General features: G+C 39.6%; 2 protein-coding genes across 2 annotated transcripts in view; one reads left to right on the forward strand and one right to left on the reverse strand.

Annotated features, from left to right (window-relative positions):
* Positions 1 to 918: 918 nt before the first annotated feature.
* Positions 919 to 15,260, forward strand: JAM2 (junctional adhesion molecule 2). Its single transcript, XM_009587926.1, has 9 exons — positions 919 to 976; positions 5,415 to 5,528; positions 6,751 to 6,903; positions 8,726 to 8,931; positions 10,382 to 10,484; positions 12,183 to 12,290; positions 13,074 to 13,089; positions 14,023 to 14,056; positions 15,228 to 15,260. Exons 2-9 carry the CDS (start codon positions 5,453 to 5,455, stop codon positions 15,258 to 15,260), a joined length of 729 nt encoding a protein of 242 aa, XP_009586221.1. The 5' UTR covers positions 919 to 976; positions 5,415 to 5,452.
* A 1,131-nt stretch (positions 15,261 to 16,391) lies between these two features.
* Positions 16,392 to 17,600, reverse strand: part of ATP5J (ATP synthase, H+ transporting, mitochondrial Fo complex, subunit F6) — a 3,875-nt gene continuing 2,666 nt past the window's right edge. The window contains exon 3 of the mRNA XM_009587927.1: positions 16,392 to 16,520. Coding sequence (XP_009586222.1) covers positions 16,492 to 16,520 — 29 coding nt within the window. The 3' untranslated portion in view covers positions 16,392 to 16,491. The remainder of the gene's footprint in view (positions 16,521 to 17,600) is intronic.

The raw sequence follows: 17,600 nt of genomic DNA on the forward strand, positions 1-17,600 counted from the left end.
GCTGTCTTCAAAACTGGTCCTAAACCCAAGAGAACTTGAGATGCTTTTGGGGGAAAAAAAAAAAGTTAATGTAAACATGTGTAAAGAACTGGTTTTAGCTGTTCTTAAGCACTTGGTAGACTTGTAACCTGCCATGGAGTAATCGTAGTAACTGTGACCAACTCTTGGGCCTTGCTGGAATGCTTCTGAATCATGAGGGAACATGGTGGAGTCCTTTCGTGGGAGGAGAGCAGCTCTTAAGAGAGGATGTGTAGGGAGGTGCAGTGGGGGAGGAGGTAGCTGGGTGGGGGTTGATGTAGGGCTAGTGGTTATTTCACTTGTTCTCTCTGGAATTTCACTATTCTTGATACAAAAGATATCCAAGAATGTATGGTGGTTTTTTCTCGCTTTGATATAAAACTATAGAAATGTTGACTAATGTTTTCCTTCTCATTTCAACAAGAATTTGAGGTAACTGCCAATTACTGCATGCATTTTTTTACCCTATAGAAGCTGCACATGGTATTCTCCAGTAAACATGCCTGCCTTGTAATAGGAATACAGTGGAAAATGCATTTATGGATTAATATGAGTCTCCCCAGTTAGAAACAGACTGAGACATTACCCCAGTATAAAACACCACCTACTGTTTATGTAGAACTTCTCACATGTAAATATTATCATGCTATTGTAAAAGAGAAATATTACTATTTTTCACAGGTGCCAGGGCATGGAGAGGAAAAGATGAATTGTTCAAGGCCACCCACATGGCCAGCCCTAGCTGGCTCTTAGTCCCATGCTCTCTCTAGTAGACAATATCTAATCTGTCCAGTGTAAGGAGGTCTCAAAAATACTGCTTGTAGCTGCTGAAGCGCATATGAAACTACAAGTGTTAATTGCTGAATTGTCTTTTTTTTCTGTCCCCTTGCAGATCGTAAAGTGTCTGGAATTTCCATTGAAACGGATAACAAAAATGTAAAAGCAGAGGAATTTAAGGGTACAGTATGGGCATTGCTGTGATTATCTTTAATATATACACAATACATGCAAACTATGTATACAGAAGCTGTGCAGCTGTTAAGATTGTCTTTCTCTTTCTTGAGGGGTCCTGCTCCTACTCTCTCCATTGACTCTTTGTGTAATCTTTGTCTTGTCCCCATTTTCTCTTACTTATTGTGGGGTTGGACTAGACACTCCCCAGAGGTCCTTTTCAACCTCACCTATTCTGTGATTCTATGATTTGTTTGTCAGTCCTGGTAGCTCACTCTGTAACTTGTGTCTGGTTTCCTTCCACCCAAAATGATGGAAACTGATAGAAAGGAGAAGCATTAATAATCTTACAAGACAGAGAAGTGAGGGACTAGAGAGAGAACAACTGTAGGTCAGTTAATTGTCAGTAACTATAATTCAATGGCTATTTTTAATTGTCAGTAACTATAATGGCTATTTACTTATTTATATATGTATATGTCATATGTAAAATGACAAATGACTTCCAATAATGTCCTAGAGAAGCTAAGGAGGCAGGGAGGAAAACCTGATGTTTGCTGGGTAGGTGAGAAAGGGATCCTAGTAGTGTGTATGTGAGGTTTGTGGGTTATGTGGGGTTTTTTGTTTGTTTGTGTTTTGCATTTGGAATGGAATGGAAAGAGATGGGAATTTAGGAATTGAAAAAACTGCTGAGCTTTAGGCTTTATTCATCTGTTTGAGGTAATAATCAAATATTTTGGAGGTCTCTAAAGCTGTCAGCTGGGCCCCTGTCGAGTATTCTTGTCACTTTTGGGGAAGAAGAACTTAATACATTTAGAGCTCAGGACAGCCAAGAGGAGAGAGAAGCTCTTCAGGTAATATTAAAGCTCGATTAGGTTCTGTCTTTTTATATGATATATGGCTTGCATTTTGTTCTTTTATTATTTGTATAATAGAGTGAGATCAGTTTAACATAGCTCAGATGCCATGCCGAGTTCTTTTTGTGTCGCAGCACTAAGGGAATGGCAGGGGCTGACAGATGTAGCTATTCAGCTGAACACAGCTGATCTGAAATGCATTTTTCTTTTCTCCTCCCAACTCCTGTTACTGTAGAGGAGAGTGGTCGGTCACTGGAACAGGCTCCCCAGGGAAGTGGTCACGGCACCAAGCCTGTCAGAGTTCAAGGAGCGTCTGGACGATGCTCTTAGTCATGTGGTTTTAGGTAGTTTTAGGTAGTCCTGCAAGGAGCAGGGAGTTGGGCTCTCTGATCCTTATGGGTCCCTTCCAACTTGAGATCTTCTATGATTCTATAACCAAATGATAGCCTCCAGACCAGATGTAAATCCAAATTAAACATTGTCCAGACCTCTCCAAGATCTCAGAAGGTTCTGCCAGGCCTGGCAGAGCCTGTGCTGATGCAGTGTCCTGTGGGCCTACCTTGATGCAAGTCAAGTGGACCTGTTCCGGAAAATCCCTCTGACTGACTCCGTTAGTACGGGAAAAAGTGGGAGAGGGGAACTATAGCTTAGGGAGGGTTTTATTATCTTGTCTCTTGTTCTGGGTGTGCTCCCTTTCTTCCATTCTGTTCCCTTGCTCCGAATAAGATTAGTGGGAGGGCATCAATGCTGGCTTTTTCTGAAATGAAAAAATGTGGCGTGCAGGAAAGTGGCAGCTCATTCAAGATGGAGGTGACTTGTTCAGCTGAGAACACTTCAGCTGAGTTGTCTCTGTGTCAATTAATATACGCTAGCTCATGAGACCCGCCAACTGTCACAGGGTCAGTAGCAAAAGCAAGCTGAGCTTGAATGATGGTTTTTCTTTGTTAGAAGGATACAAAAACAAAATGGAAAGGAAACTTTAGCAAATCTTAAGATTCAGGAAGCCTCCACCCATCCACTCAACCTGAAGTCAGGAACCTCGGGCTTCCTGAGTGCACAGCATGTTTTTCGAAGCAGCCAGTGCATGTGTAACGTGTTTCTGGCAAAGAATGCCCTCCTGCCTCAACTTTTCTTTCAAGTCTGGACATTTTTTCCCCTATGAGAGATCACCAAGGCTACCAGTCTGGGCCCTTGGAAGCTTTTTGTTTCTCTACAGAACAGACCCAGGAAATCAGACTCTAAAGGGTGAGTGGGTAGATCTGTCAGTAGCTCTTAATTGCCCTTTAGCCTTGTTTGCCGAGACTGGAAACAAGAGTAGCGGTTAATGCAGATTGTATGTTTGAGCAGTGAATGTTTGTCTCCTGAAAGCTAGACAGGTATTGCCAAAACTATAAAGGCTTTTGATCCTTGATACTCTGGCCTATATTGGAAGATGAGCAGCCTAAAGGTGGCAAGATCAATATTGTATTTGTTTCTTTTACAGAAGTTTCTGGGAGATACTAAATTTTACTTTATTAATAGATTTGGAGCCAGTCAGATGTATGGTTGGATTGTTTCCTCTGATGTTGTCTCCCAACAATTCTTATTAATACCTTGACTTAAGAGTTATTTACTGGGAAAAAAACCCCAACATATATTTCAGCATGCTGTTCCACGGAGAATGGAACTACTGAAACACTGAGTTTGTCCCAGTAACTCACCTACACAGTTTGTCATGTCTTCTCTCCCTCTCCAGTTACCCCATAATAACTATAGGCCTGACCATAGACCACAATTACGATGATGCAAGCTACATATTAGTGATGGTATATGCTGATGCCTTGCTGTGACGGAGGAATAAAGAACAGTTGAGCTCCCAGTATGACCTGTTCCTCATTAGGAGCACTAATTTTGGTTTGTTTCCTACCCTGTTATGGCAACTTTAGCAATAATCAGTAACTCTTGAAATCTCAGCCTCCCTGTGAAATTTAGTTGGTGATGCCTACTATACATAAGTCAGGGAAACTTGAGTGGACAGACAGGAAGGTGAACAATTGTATGAACCTTCTTGTCTCGAACTCAAGAAAAATGAGGTAACTGCCAAGGGATGTTATGAGCAGCCTCTGCTGCCAGCAGCTCCAGGGGCGTTGGGGTTCCTCCTGCCCGGCCACTGGAGCCCAGCCCAATGCACCTGGAGACGTGGGGGTCTTTGTCCCAGGCCGATGGACACAGCTGCCGCTTTCCCATTTGCAGGTTCAACCAGTGTCCCAGGGATGCATGCGTGTGTGCGCACACCCACACATACACATGCTCGCAACACTGGCGCTGCCAGGTACACAGACTACCACAGACTAGGCACTGCCTTCAACAGCACCCACATATAATACTGCTTGGGCTCACATAAAGCATTAAGTATAGACAGCCGAGCCTCCTTCCTCCTCTCCGGCTGGTGGAGATTGAAGTTCAGTGGTGAAAGCCCTCACACAACACTCTCTAGATTCACAAGCACATGCACATTCTTGGATCCCCTGAGTACCAGCGCAGCCCCTCTGCCCATCTGCTACCCCTGCCCTACTCACCAGCTCTCCCAGCTTGAGGTTTGCTAGTGAATTACACACACACACCTCCAGGCACACCAGGTTTAGGGAAGATACAAACACTGCACAGACACCACAACCCCCCACTTCAGAAGCCAGCACCACAAGCCCAGGGGTGCCTGCACCCCCAGTGTGACCCCACTTGCTGGCCCTGAATTTACTCAGGCCATCCCTCTCTGCCCCGATAGCTAGCACTCCAGGCACACATGCTTTGAAACTCACCAGCGCACACTCCCAACATCTGTGGCCCCTCCAGCTACTGGTGCAGAGACCCTCACTCGCTCCAGTTGCCCACACCACAGTCCCATCGGTTTGTTTGGAGACTGATGGTCTTTGTCATCATCTCTGTTAGTCCCTGTCTGTCATGTTTGTGTCTCTGTGTTTTTGCTTGTTGCTGCCCCCTTTGCTTGTTATCACTTTTGCATTGAAAGGGTCCTTGACTGGGAAACCTTAATGAAGCAGACTCTCCCCTTCCACCTACCCTTACAATAACCAACGTGAAATTGCAACTAAATACATAAGTTACTTAGGAGAATATTTAACCATCTTACGGATGTGTTTTCCATCTGCCTTAAGTTATACATTTAAACAGTTAAACTACTAATACTGAATTCAGAATGGTAATTCACAAAATATTGTTGATAACAGGATCAGAGTCCTTTTGTAATGGTGGTCTGCTCACTGACAAAAAGATTTAAACCTAAAATAAGGGTAGTAATACAGAATCTGTGCCCATCCAACATGGGAATTTCTAGTCCCCAACATCTGAAGTTTGATCTGAAGACCGCTGAAGTATGGGAAAATAACTAGTTTCTGTTTCCCCATTGTGTTTGTTTAAATCTGGAGAAGGTCTGATGGCCTCACTTTGAGAAGTAGATCTGGCCCCTGCTGACTGCTCAAGTTCTTTTGAAGGGGGGATATTTCATGGAGCCTGAATGTGTACCAAACACAATGCTAAAGTCTCTAATTTTCCCTTTTGCGTTCTTTTTTTTTATTTTTCCTCTCCCTCTAGAGGCTATTCTTAGTTGCAAGCACAAATTTTCAAAAGGGATGAGCTTAAGAATAGAATGGAAGAAAATCCAGTCTCAAGGAGTCTCATTTGTCTACTACAATGGTGAATTTACAGGTACAGTACCACAAACTTAGACTGATGGTTTAACATGTCATGTTTAGCATAGATACTGACTCTTTCTTGGGGAATAACATTATGAAAATGACTGAAAGAGAATGCTCTTGACTCTCCATACTGAACAGCTGTCCTTTTGAGGAAAAGAATTCTTCCCCGGGGCAGGGAAAGCATTTCTTAATAAAATCATCAATGATTAGTTACCTTTTTAATAAAATTAAATATAATAAAACTCACGACTAAGAAAAATGGCACTGCACATTCCTTGACATTTTTCAAAAATGAAATTACATTCAGATATAAATTCCCCCAAACTACTGCAAGCTCTGCACTCCCATCCTACAAAGAGGTTTCTGAAGCCTCCTGTAGAGCTGGAGGCTTAGATATGAATAATGCAGCAATTTTTATATACATAAAATACAAACTCAGCTGTATATTTTAAACTCTTAGTATTCTTTTCAGAACTGGAATTTCTGTTTGTATGTTCTGAAAAGGACTTATCTCAGCTTTATACGTTGAAGAAAATATAGGTCTCTGGTACCTTGTACACAAAAAATGAAGGTTGAGAAGTAAAATAAAAGCACAGCGATTTTGTTAGCTTGTGAACTTGCATGATGTGCTGGTCTTGTTGATGAACTTGGTTTTTTTCTGCATATATTTAATTTAGAGAAACACTGGAACTCATGGTTCTGTGTGTGCATGTAACTTTAATTTCGTAACAAGCTGTAGAAGGAAAAAACTTCATTGTAAGAAGTCTGATGGCAATATCTTTGCTAAATCCATCAAGTTTTTCTTGCCAAGTTAAAATGTCAAATACTTTGTTGTGGTCTCGCTCACGATTCTTTTTGTAAGGTAATTAAGTTAGTGATTGCCATCCTTCTAGTGGAAAATGATGTCCTTTTTGTCACCTGACTACTGCTATACATGTTTTCTTGAAATATCTGCATAAAAAAAACATTCCATCTTCCAAATAGAAAACGTATGACAGATGTGGGTTTTTTGAACTGAGGGGTTTTTTTGACTAAATGGACAAGTTGTGGAAGGTTCTTACTATCGTGGGAGGGGGATTACATATTGCTCCTTGGTGATAGATAACTAATCGTGAACAAATGAGCAATAGTTCATAAATTGTACGTGATTTCAGAACAAGCCAATGAGACGTAGACTATAAGCAATGTCTTACAGAAAGAGCAGAAACCCCTCTGTCTGTTCTCCCTTAAAGGTGATCTTCGAGGCCGAGCAGAGATGCTGAATACAGGAATCCGTATTAGAAATGTGACTAGAAGGGATTCTGGGACCTACCGCTGTGAAATCAGTGCCAAGAGTGAAGAGGGGCAACGCCTGGGAGAGGCTACTATTACTCTCACAGTATTGGGTACAAACTTTATCACTTGGGCTTCTGTAAAGAAACTGAATGATGGCAAGGGGTGTTGAAGGCAGGGTTGTCCATATGGTGTGTGGCTGCTGGGTTTTTGGGTCCTCTTTGGGCTGGGTTTAGAAACACGTGTGCACATGCACATTCTACAACATACTTCACAAAAGAGCTTTGCAAAATGCACACTTGCATTAGAAAGGAATATAACTACGGTTTTGTTGATAGAAATGTGGGTTTCAGTTTTCAAAACTTAGCAAGTATGCTGATTTATGTGACGGTGAAACTTCCATTTCTACTAAAACTGAAGTTACTCAGTGGCTGAGAATCTGGATAAGCTGATCATGGTGTTTGGCACTGGAAAGTCAGCATCTGTCAACACTTATCAAATATTCCTAAGCAGCAGTTCATTCCAATATGCTACAGTCTCCTCCTGTTTTTGGAAGGAGAAACGGCTGCAGTGTCTGCGCAATGCCAGCCAGCGAGCTAGCAATCTGTGGACTTCATTTACAGGAGAGATGGTGTTGGCTTGAGGGGGTGGTTGTTCTTTGTGGGTTTTTGTTTGGTTTTTTTCCCAGTTGGGGAAAGGAGGGAAAAGTGAATACTGAGCACATTCTTCTTACATTGTTCCTGGTATTTTTCCCAGTGGACAAGTGGTAGAGGTTGGTAGTTTTCTTCTTTTCTCCATACAGGGAGAAAAGAAAATACTCACTTGTGTAGTTTTTATATAGTTTTTTTAATACAAAAATAATTGATCTTTTAAAATTATAAATAAAGTCTTAAAGTTCTTCATAAAGGATGATAAATTCATGAACTTCTGATTAGGTCCAACAATGAGGTAAGCCTACTTATTCCTTCTTTCTTCCACTCTCTCAACAGCTTTCCTCTTTTAAATGTGGCTTCTCAATTTGAAGTTGAAATCTTAGAGCCCAAAGGAGCGTGTGTGTGTGCAATGCTCACAAACCTTTTCGAAAGTTAATGTGAATTACTTAATATTTCACTTGGTTTTCTTTATTTTTGCTTTTTATTTTAAAAACAGCCAAGAAAAAACTACGAATACTTGTTAAGGTGTCTCTTGTGCTTTTAATGTTCCATGCATACCTCTTCACCCTTACTTTTCTTCTATGTAGTTTCAAGTTACCAAAAAAAAAAGTTCCTTTTCTGTTCATGTAGTAAAAATCAGAAAAGAGACATTCATCTTCATGGCAGAAGGAACAATCAGTTCTCCTGCATCTGTGTGTGAGAATGTTTGTTTTTAATTTAAACTGAAATTTAGTAGCCAATTGTTTTTGGTCCTCAACCTGGGATTTACATAATGGCTGTGATGATGGCCAGTCTTGGTAATTCTTTCTGACAATCATTTTTCAAAAAACAGTTGACTTCTTTTAATACAAAAAATGTTCTTCCTCTTCCTCTTCCTCACTTCTATTTTTAAATACTGGGGCAGGGAAGGGGAGAATTGCTGGACTACAGATTCCCTGAGTTATCCCTCCTCTGTCTGTGAGCAAGAGGCCCCATACATGAAACGAGGTGAAACTCTCTGGTGTTGGATGAGAGCGTATACATTGGAGACGGGATGACACAGCATGTGGTGGGGGAGGCTGGGAGCAAGCCTCTTTCTTCCGTTTTTAGCAACTGACAAATTTTACTGTGCTCTCCAGTAGCAGGACTCTGCCTTCAACCCCTTCTCCAGCACCTCATTTCATTAACGTGGGAGTTCCTAAGCATGTACACAAGTGCTCACCTCCTCACCAGTGACTGTCAAACTGTTGCCATATAGACAATACCGATAAGACTGTGTAACAAGTGCAATTTCATTGTCCAGTTGCTCCGACTACTCCGGTGTGTGAGGTACCCAGCTCCGCAATGACGGGAACAGTAGTGGAACTGAGCTGTAAGGAGACGGAGGGGTCTCCTCCGTCTGAGTACCAGTGGTACAAGAACGGCGTTGCCTTACTGGAAAAGACGGGAACAGGCAGTGCTAGAGCAGCGAACATAACTTACACCATGAATAAAAAGTCTGGCACTCTGGTAAGTGTAATAACCAACTCTGTCATAACCAGCTATCAAGAGGAAAAAATTTACTGTTCAGTACAGTGATGCACAGGGGTCTTAATCCAAAAACGCACAAGGTCTGTGTTGGAGAGCAATGTCATGCTGAAATATGTGCTAACAAACGTAGAAAGTGGTTTCTGCATCAGGCCAATGACAAGCCATAGACGTTGAGTGATACAGACAAATTGGGTGAGTTGCAAGGCTGCAGTAATGATAAATGAGCAGAATCCAGAAAATACATGACAAGTTTCACCTTGTCAGTTAGCTAACTAGTGCCAGGTGAGAATGAGCTCTCAGTATGTCAACAAAGTTATATCTGATAGCGCCTTAAAATCTGAAGTAGCAACTTCACACACTTCAGTGGGAGTGCAGCACTAAGGGCAGTCCAGAATCTGTGCAGTCCAGTGAAGTCAGTGGGAATGAGTTGGGACTGTAAGTAAGTTTAGTGGTTTTTTGTTTTAGCTGTGGTTTTGTGGCGTTTTTTTCCCCCTCAGAACTGGCCGTCTCTTTTTCTCATCCCTCCCGTTAGCTGATCCTTCTAAAAAAATTGATAAATACTACTTACGATGCATTGTCAGCTGAGATTTTTCAGAAGTAGAGAGTTCTTCTAGGAACACCCTACTCTTGTGCATGATGAAACGTGGAAAGTGAAATGTGACTGAGCATTCAGAGGTGCTGTGGGTCTTTCAGCACACTGTGGAAATTAGGTGGACTATTCAAAATTACTAATCACCTCTGAAAATCTTCGTTTTAAAGTATGGGATATATTAAAGGGAAAAAAGGTGAACAAGTCTAATGATTAAAAAAAAATACAGAGAAATGCTGGAATTGACAAAAGGTCAGTCTCTGTCCATCTCTTGCTTCCTCATTTTCATTTTTACAGTAATAGTATTTGATAAATAGTGCAGTTTAGCATGTATCCATTGGAAGAAGAGAGAAAGTGCCATTTCCGTGGGGGAGGGGGAAACAACAAACTTTCTGTGGGAAATATTTTTTGTACAACATGGGTTTTTTTTAAAAAAAATTACAAAATTTGTAATTTTGTTGTTGTGGTGGTGGTTGTTGTTTTGGTAAAATGAACAAAATGTTCTGATTTCAGGGATTCTGAAATTAGAGCATGTCTAAGAAAACGCATTTTATTGGAAAGTACTGATCCACTGAAAAAGAATCTCCTTCTAGATACACTCTATGTAGTTAAAATGTTCATCTAAAAGACCCTCTTAGACGAGAAGCTGAAGTTAAGGACCAGGGAATGTGACTAGGGAGCTGAATTATGAGGTCGAACTGGACCAGAATTTCTCACTTTCGGGTTTTTTTTGTTTAAAAAAACAAACAAACACCCTGTTGACATGTCAAAATTTCTATCCCACAGGAAATTCTGAATTTTTTTCCATTCTGATAATGGTTTTGGACTCTGTCTTAACAGCTATTTAACACAGTTACAAAGAATGACACTGGAGAGTATTTCTGTGAAGCCTCCAATGGGATTGGATTATCTCAGAAATGCTCAGTGAAGCGAATGCAAGTTGGTATGTGTCAAAGAAAATAAGGGCGGAAAACAGTCTTGCAGTAGGAATTATTTTATTGCATGATGCAACTGAGAAGCTAAGACCCGACTGAATTATATCTTTTTGTTTGATTATGGCATTTTGGGGGAATAATAATGAGTTCCTTATATGTAGTTGCTGTGGCTACTTAAAGCATTCCTTTACAGCACAAACATACCTCACTGCATTTCACAGAAAAGCAGCTAGTTTAGTACCTTAAAATTATTGCAGTAGCCAGCCCTTAGGCTGCGAAACATTGAACTTCACAGAACACCAGTATCCATATGAGAGCCTTAGTATTTCAGAATGCTTTTGTGGAAGGTGTACAGGATAATGTGCCAGTCCACTGGGTTATTTTCTTTATTAAAAGCCTCCCTTTTGAGATGCATTCATGTGAGATCTTAGAAATTTAACTGAATGACTCATTTATACCTGCCAGAGGAACACTGAAGAAGTCAGTACCTTTTAAAAAAAAAAAAAAAAAAAAAAAAAAAAAAAAAAAATCCTGCTGCCTGTTTCTTTTCTACTTGCACAGTGTAGGTGAAGTGTAACGTTGGTTAGCTAATAAAGAATTTAGCAAATACTGGGGGGGCAGAGTCTATAAAACCCAAAATGTATGAATGTTTTTGCAAAATATAAAACTAGCTCTTGCAGATGTGATAGGAAAGCAGATGGTAACAAATTCTAACAAATACTGCACAGAAGTTCATGTCCAAGTATTCCATAAAGCAATTGTCTGGTGCTTTCTTAGAACTTAGCTGAAAATCACTGTATCACGGCTTTTAATGCATTCCTGGTTGATTATGAGCAAGTGTTCCACAAGCTACAAAGACAGAGCCCCTCTGTTGTGGAAATACTCACTGAAATCCTAAACTGCTGTCAATCAATGCACAAAAATTGATAGGTTTGGGGGTAAAATTCCCAACCATATATTAATGTATGCTTAAAGTCAGGATCCAAATAAGTAATTGGACATATAACAAAAACCTATGAAAATATTTTTGCTTGTTGATGTTCTTGTTTTTCCTAAAATGGATGATTGTCTGAAGCTCTTAGTGATTATATCAAGAAATGGGCATGGGTCATCACCTTCAAAATAAAAATGTCTAGATGTTTCGGTAGCCTGGTGTAGAGTTTAACTTTAGACATCTGGGCTAAAATATTTGCTGGTCTTTATTGTGTTGAATTTTAAAAGCCTTGCTGTTTAAAAATAAATAAGCATTGAATTTTAAATAACTCACCTGAAGAGTTCTTCAGGACTGGGACCTGACATTGCTATCGGCTGTTTCAGTTATTTTAGGCAAACTAACTATATGAAAACACTTGTTTTAAGACTTTTAAAGATTTCAAGATATTTTCCCTTAGAGGCATGTGACTTGAATAATACTTATTGGGGATAGGTATAATGAAAAGTATGTATCCCTTGACTGCTCTCATTCCTTCCCTACTCTTGACCCAAACTAGGCAGTTGAAGTGTATCAAGCATTCCTGTTAATGTGGCTGTGATGCAGTAGTGCTTTTGGACTGCTTATCTACATCCAAGTGTTACTAATTAACTTACACAGCTTGGGCCAAAGACCACCTATAGATACAAAAGGTGCCTGTAGTAATTAGGGAAAAAATCCAGCCAATGGAACTTCTTACAACTTACAACACTGGACTTATGTTTTGTAATTACAGATGATCTGAATGTAAGCGGTATCATCGCTGCTGTAGTATTTGTGGCTCTGGTAATGGCATTGTGTGGCCTTGGAGTATTTTATGCCCAAAAAAAGGGCTACTTTACAAGTAAGTAAAATAAAATCACTCCTTCCTTGTGTCAAAAAAATGTCTGTACTTCTGCTGACACTAACATGTCCTCCTTTTCATGAATGCTCTATCTCCATGGTACTAAAGCTAAAGAGCATTACAACAGCAACTTTTTTTGTGCAGGCATTTTTATTCTGCCAACTTCTACTGCAAATGATTCAAGAATGACATGGAGACATTTGTGCAGTTGCACAAGGCTACCAAGCGGCAATCTAGGGAAAGCAACGAGCAGAACCTTGGTTCCTGGAGCCTCTCTCCTCTAGTTTTGAGAGGGAATGGCAAAGAAAGGCAACATAAAAACAAGTCGTGCAAGTTCACTTTTAGTCTAAAAGGTCTGAGCGGCTCAGTTCTGATGAAGGGGAAACTGAATTACTGGCTCCCTCTTCTGGGTCGTGGTGAAAGTGCAGATGGAGAAAGTTGGCTTTTAAAGATTGCTCGACAGCAAGCAACCCTCTCTGTAGAGTTCAGCACAGCAAGAAGGGATGCCAAATGTCGGGGCCTGAGAAGGTCCGCTGCCTGAAAGGAACAGGCTAACGGAGCTGCTGTTAGAGTTTATGTTCAATTGGAAGTTCATTTACCTTTGAAAGCAACCTAATCTTTTTCTGTTTAAACTCACTACACCAAAAAGAGACATTTGGTTCAGAAACTCCTTCTAGAAACTGAAAAGCTGAATAAGCTATGAATAACTATTCCAAAGAACTTTAAATCAGCTAAGGAAACTGTTCTTGTGCTAATTCTCTTTTTTTTTTTTTTTTTTTCCAGAGGAAAGCTCTTCCCAGTAAGTATCTTGATGCAAGTAATACACAAATCACTGTAAACTTCATTTACCTTTCTGATGATTTAGTAACTGTGATGATTGTGTAAGGCCCTTCTCACATGATTCTTGCACAGTGGCTTTTTTGAACATTGAAATAAACCTGATCCTGCACACCAGCTGGTTCCCTTAGAACCAGTGTGCTGGTGAGAAAATGAATTAAGCATTATTACTGTGATAAATGTGCGGAGATGTGTCTTTTTACAGTTATGGTTTACATTCCTAACTTGACTACAGGAATGCATTTGTCTCCTCTTCAAACTAGACAAAAGATGATCAGAACCAAACTGAACTGTCCTCATATCCATGTCTACAGATTATTTCGGGAAATGTTTTGTAAAAACATAACTGGTGGAAACTTTCTGAGGATGTCTGGTCTACTCCTTTGATATGGAGATTTCATGCACTTAAAATTCTTAGTAGCAAGTCAGAATTCCTCAAGCTATTTTAGTGCTCCCACACAAGGCTAAAATTGTGTGCTTCATTGAAGGCTGGCCTCCAATTTTTTTTTTTTTTTTGCTTTTGAAAGTTTATCTTAGCCCTTCTAGGTAATAGCAGGTTAAAAAAAAAAAAGAGTAATGTACTAAAGAGAAATACAAATATTACTTTAAAATACTGTGTGATTTATACTGGCCATGAACTAGGCAGAAAGCATAACTGGAAGACTTAAAAAGACAAGCTAGGGAAGGTAATTTGACAGTAGTTCATGAAATAATGACAGCTATCTAAAAGCATTCAATGGATTTGTTATTGTAACTTTTTTCTAAGAGGGGAAAAAACCCTAAGGATTGCTGGAAATCTGGAAAAATGCATTCATAAATAAGGTTCTCAAAGGGTTAAAACTAACACCAGAAAAGTCACTATTTAACCTATATTCCTCTCCTGTTCTGTTAACAGAAAGAAGACCAACTATCAATCTACAAATGAAAAGGCAAGTATTTTGCATTCAGTAGTGAGTTTGAAAAGTTTTAGATGTCTTCAGAATTCCTTAGCTTTGTGATGTTTTTGCACACACATACGCACCCTACACACACCCGCCAAACCATACATGCCACCAATACCTGGAGATACTTTATCTCTGCATTTATAGCTTCATATTACTAGTCTCAAGTGCCACACAACTACAACACCTTGCTCCATACTTCTGCCATCTTTTTCTTTACCACACTAACCAGATTTTTACCTGGTTGTCTTTTACCTACTTCTTCCCACATTTCCCTGTAATATTAGCTTCTTTCACTCTTTTTCTTTCCCATTTTCATGATTATTTTCCCTCTGTCAGATAAACTAAAGCGGTAACACCCTTACACTATTTGGCAATATCATCTCTATACTGTCCACTTAATGATGCCATTTCTTGTGGAAACTTCCACTCTGCCTTGCTTGTACATATCAGTTAACCAAGGAAACTAACTCAGACACAGTCCAAGGCAGCAGTGAGAGAAAGACTGGGCTTTAATTCCTCTAAGATTAATGTGGGTCAACAGTTTGACTAAATATGGAAGCTAAACTTACTACTTTTTTCCCCCTTCCTCACTGAGAGGGCTCAAGGGCTTTAACTGCATGTACATTGCTCCAGCTTTTCAGATTGGTGCAAAAAGAATGGAGCTCCAACTATTCAACTAGGAGCAACTTAATTTCACTATCTACAATTTAAGGCTATATTAGTAGCCTTAAAAGCTTGCTGAATGCCACCCATTTCTTTAATCAAAACAGAACATATTAAATAGCATAAGCTTATTCCTTCACCTAGTATGTATATAAGAATCTTACTGAGGCCGACTACCTGGTTGCTCCGAGTGGGAAGGAGCAAACTTTGAAGAGCTGTGGTATCTGTTTTATCCGTATTAATGAACTTATGAATCAGATGCTTAGCAGAGCTGTTTGATATTTGTATTTTTTAATAGGTTATTACTCTATTCTGTGTAGCAGAGCATTCTGTAGACTTCCTTTTGCAGAAAAGAGTAAACGTTAACTAACAGTGCTTCAGGCATGCTTCTTTTCAATCTCGATGCCTTAGTTTCTTCTGAAATGTACACTAAATGTTAATCTGGTTAAAATCTTTGAACTATTACTTATCTAACCTTGTTTGCTTCATGTAGGATTTCAAGCATACCAAGTCCTTTGTCATTTAGAAGATTTCAGCCTCTGTGAGGGACATCAAATGACTACTTGTTATACAAAAGTATCAAAGGGATCTTTCGACTTCCACTCTGTAAATATTGTTTCCACATACTACATGCTGAAAATAGAAACTACCAATATTTAGATCTAGTCAACCTAACTGTCCGTGATTGCTTTTTAAAAAAACAAAACCCAAAAAAACTTAACTTAAAGATAGAACTAAATTGAATATGCAAGTCAACTTCTGTGAAGACTTCTCATTTGGTTCATGTATACATGCAGCAGCACAGGATTCACTCTTACAGCTTGGAACAATCTATTCAACTAACTTTCACAGATGACCTTCCTACCACTACTTCTACTACTTATGTCTCCACCATTGTCAAGGGCTCAAACTCTCCTGCAATTCTGACTTATTAGTACCATGGTGTTGTATTAGATTTGCCAAAGACATCTACAAGTGCATAAGTAGTCGTGCAGACTTAAACTCACTATCCTGACAGAATAAAGCTTCCTGTAATTGAGGCTCACGCAGTGTTCTATTGTCGAATATAAAATGCCTACAACTTTGCTTCCACAAGGAAGTATCTCTCTCTCTGTAGACTGCATATGTAATTTCATTCTGAAGAAAAATCATGCCAGTACAATTCAAGCTGTAGTATCTGGATCCTAACTGTTGAAGTGTCACAAATAAATAGTTCTTGGAACCTGAAGTGTTCGTGTCAATAGTTCAGTTACTGAAATTTAAATCTCACAACCTCATTAACAGGTTTCAGTTGCTTCTATAAGAGTAACATTTCATCACCTGTGTGTCACTGATGCAGTGCAAAATTAGTATATTTGTGCCTATGCTTTTGGCTGTGCAGGTCCATCACTACCATAGGGCTTTGCTACAGATTTTGGAGTTCAGAGGGGTTTTTTTTCTGCAGCAGCTTTTTGGATGTGACAAACTCAGAAAAACAAGTAGTTCCTTCTTCGTGTATCATTATCGGTGTTATAACTTCTCAGCACTAAAATGTAGCTTGGCAAAGGAATTGTGCAGTTAACATTGAGAAACACTACTCAGATGCCTCAGTCACTTAAAGAGTTGACAATCATAGCTAACTATGCTCACCATACAGTTAAGAACTTACTCACACTTCTGAAATCAAACTGAAACACTGAATTTATTAAGTTACAACTGGTGCCATGTTCAGCAACTCCATTGATGTACATTGCTGTTTGGTGTACAACCTGCAGAGATCACTTTGGAGTCTCCTCAAAGTTGGGCTCTAGAAGAGGAAGGGGAGAGAGAGAAAAGTCATATTAATCTCTTTTTATTCCAGCCTCAAACACCACAATTCATCTGTTATTCAAAGAAAACTAAACATTAAGTTGGCAAGCTAAAGCAAGCTCTTGTACATTGCAGGCTACACCACCACTTACTTTGTATCAGGGTATGATTAGATGTGGGCAGCACTAAAGAATAAACTACGCTGGAGACGGGTGTTTTCCACCTTAGAGGAGTTATGCATAAGGTTTAAGACAGACATGCACCTTAGTAACAGCCTGACAAAACAGCTTTTAGCAACACCTCGGGTAGGGGAGAAGGCAGCAGAGAAACTGAAGTCAACCAGAATGTTACTGGACATGACACTAGTATTTCCAACATGGCTCTGATACAAGAACAAGTAACCAAGCTCTTCTTTCCCTTTGATTAGTGTACTATAGCTGATTAACAGAATGGAGTGCACAATTTCAACTCCACTGAGCAGAAGATATTCTCCACATACAAACACTGAGGAAGGAGTTCTTGATGTCAAAGGTACAAACTCAGAAGGGTTAGGGCTTTTGACAGATGGGCTATTAATGCTTGTTCTCCTTGCTACAAAGAATCTGAGAGGTAAGGCTTAGCTTATAGTAAGCTTCACTAAGAAAAAAAATTTAAGTTTCTAGCCACTTAGCGTTGAAAACTACTTGAAAGTAGATTTAGGATAGGCAACAGTGCTAAAAGAACACTATTTCCCCTCCCCTTTGTTTTGTTCCTATGGTCACACAAATTTGATTTCACTTAAAAAAAAAAATCTTAAACTTTTATATATATTTTTTCACATATTATTTAGAAATAAAACCAAACCCCAAAACAAAAAACCCCCAAACAGCGGGGGGGGGGGGGGGGGAAGAAACACCATAGATCCTACTTTACAGATGCTCTGTTTTATTCGCACCAGTAACAATCTGACACCAAATTCTTCCTTAACCCAACTGAAATACCACCAAAACCCAAAACATTTTTATGTGTATTCCTAGTCTAAATTAGAATTTCCAGCTAGTCTCATCAGAATTACAAGTCATTGACCATGGTGGCTTGA

This window comes from Fulmarus glacialis, unplaced genomic scaffold (genome assembly GCF_000690835.1).
Source record: "Fulmarus glacialis isolate BGI_N327 unplaced genomic scaffold, ASM69083v1 scaffold16911, whole genome shotgun sequence".
Taxonomy (NCBI): Eukaryota; Metazoa; Chordata; class Aves; order Procellariiformes; family Procellariidae; genus Fulmarus; species Fulmarus glacialis.

Excerpts from the sequence above, each read along its gene's own strand:
- JAM2 (XM_009587926.1), top strand. The coding sequence starts at position 5,453 with ATGAGCTTAAGAATAGAATGGAAGAAAATCCAGTCTCAAGGAGTCTCA. Across the intron at positions 6,904-8,725 it reads TATTACTCTCACAGTATTGG|TTGCTCCGACTACTCCGGTG; the intron begins GTACAAACTTTA and ends TTCATTGTCCAG. Across the intron at positions 10,485-12,182 it reads AGTGAAGCGAATGCAAGTTG|ATGATCTGAATGTAAGCGGT; the intron begins GTATGTGTCAAA and ends TTGTAATTACAG.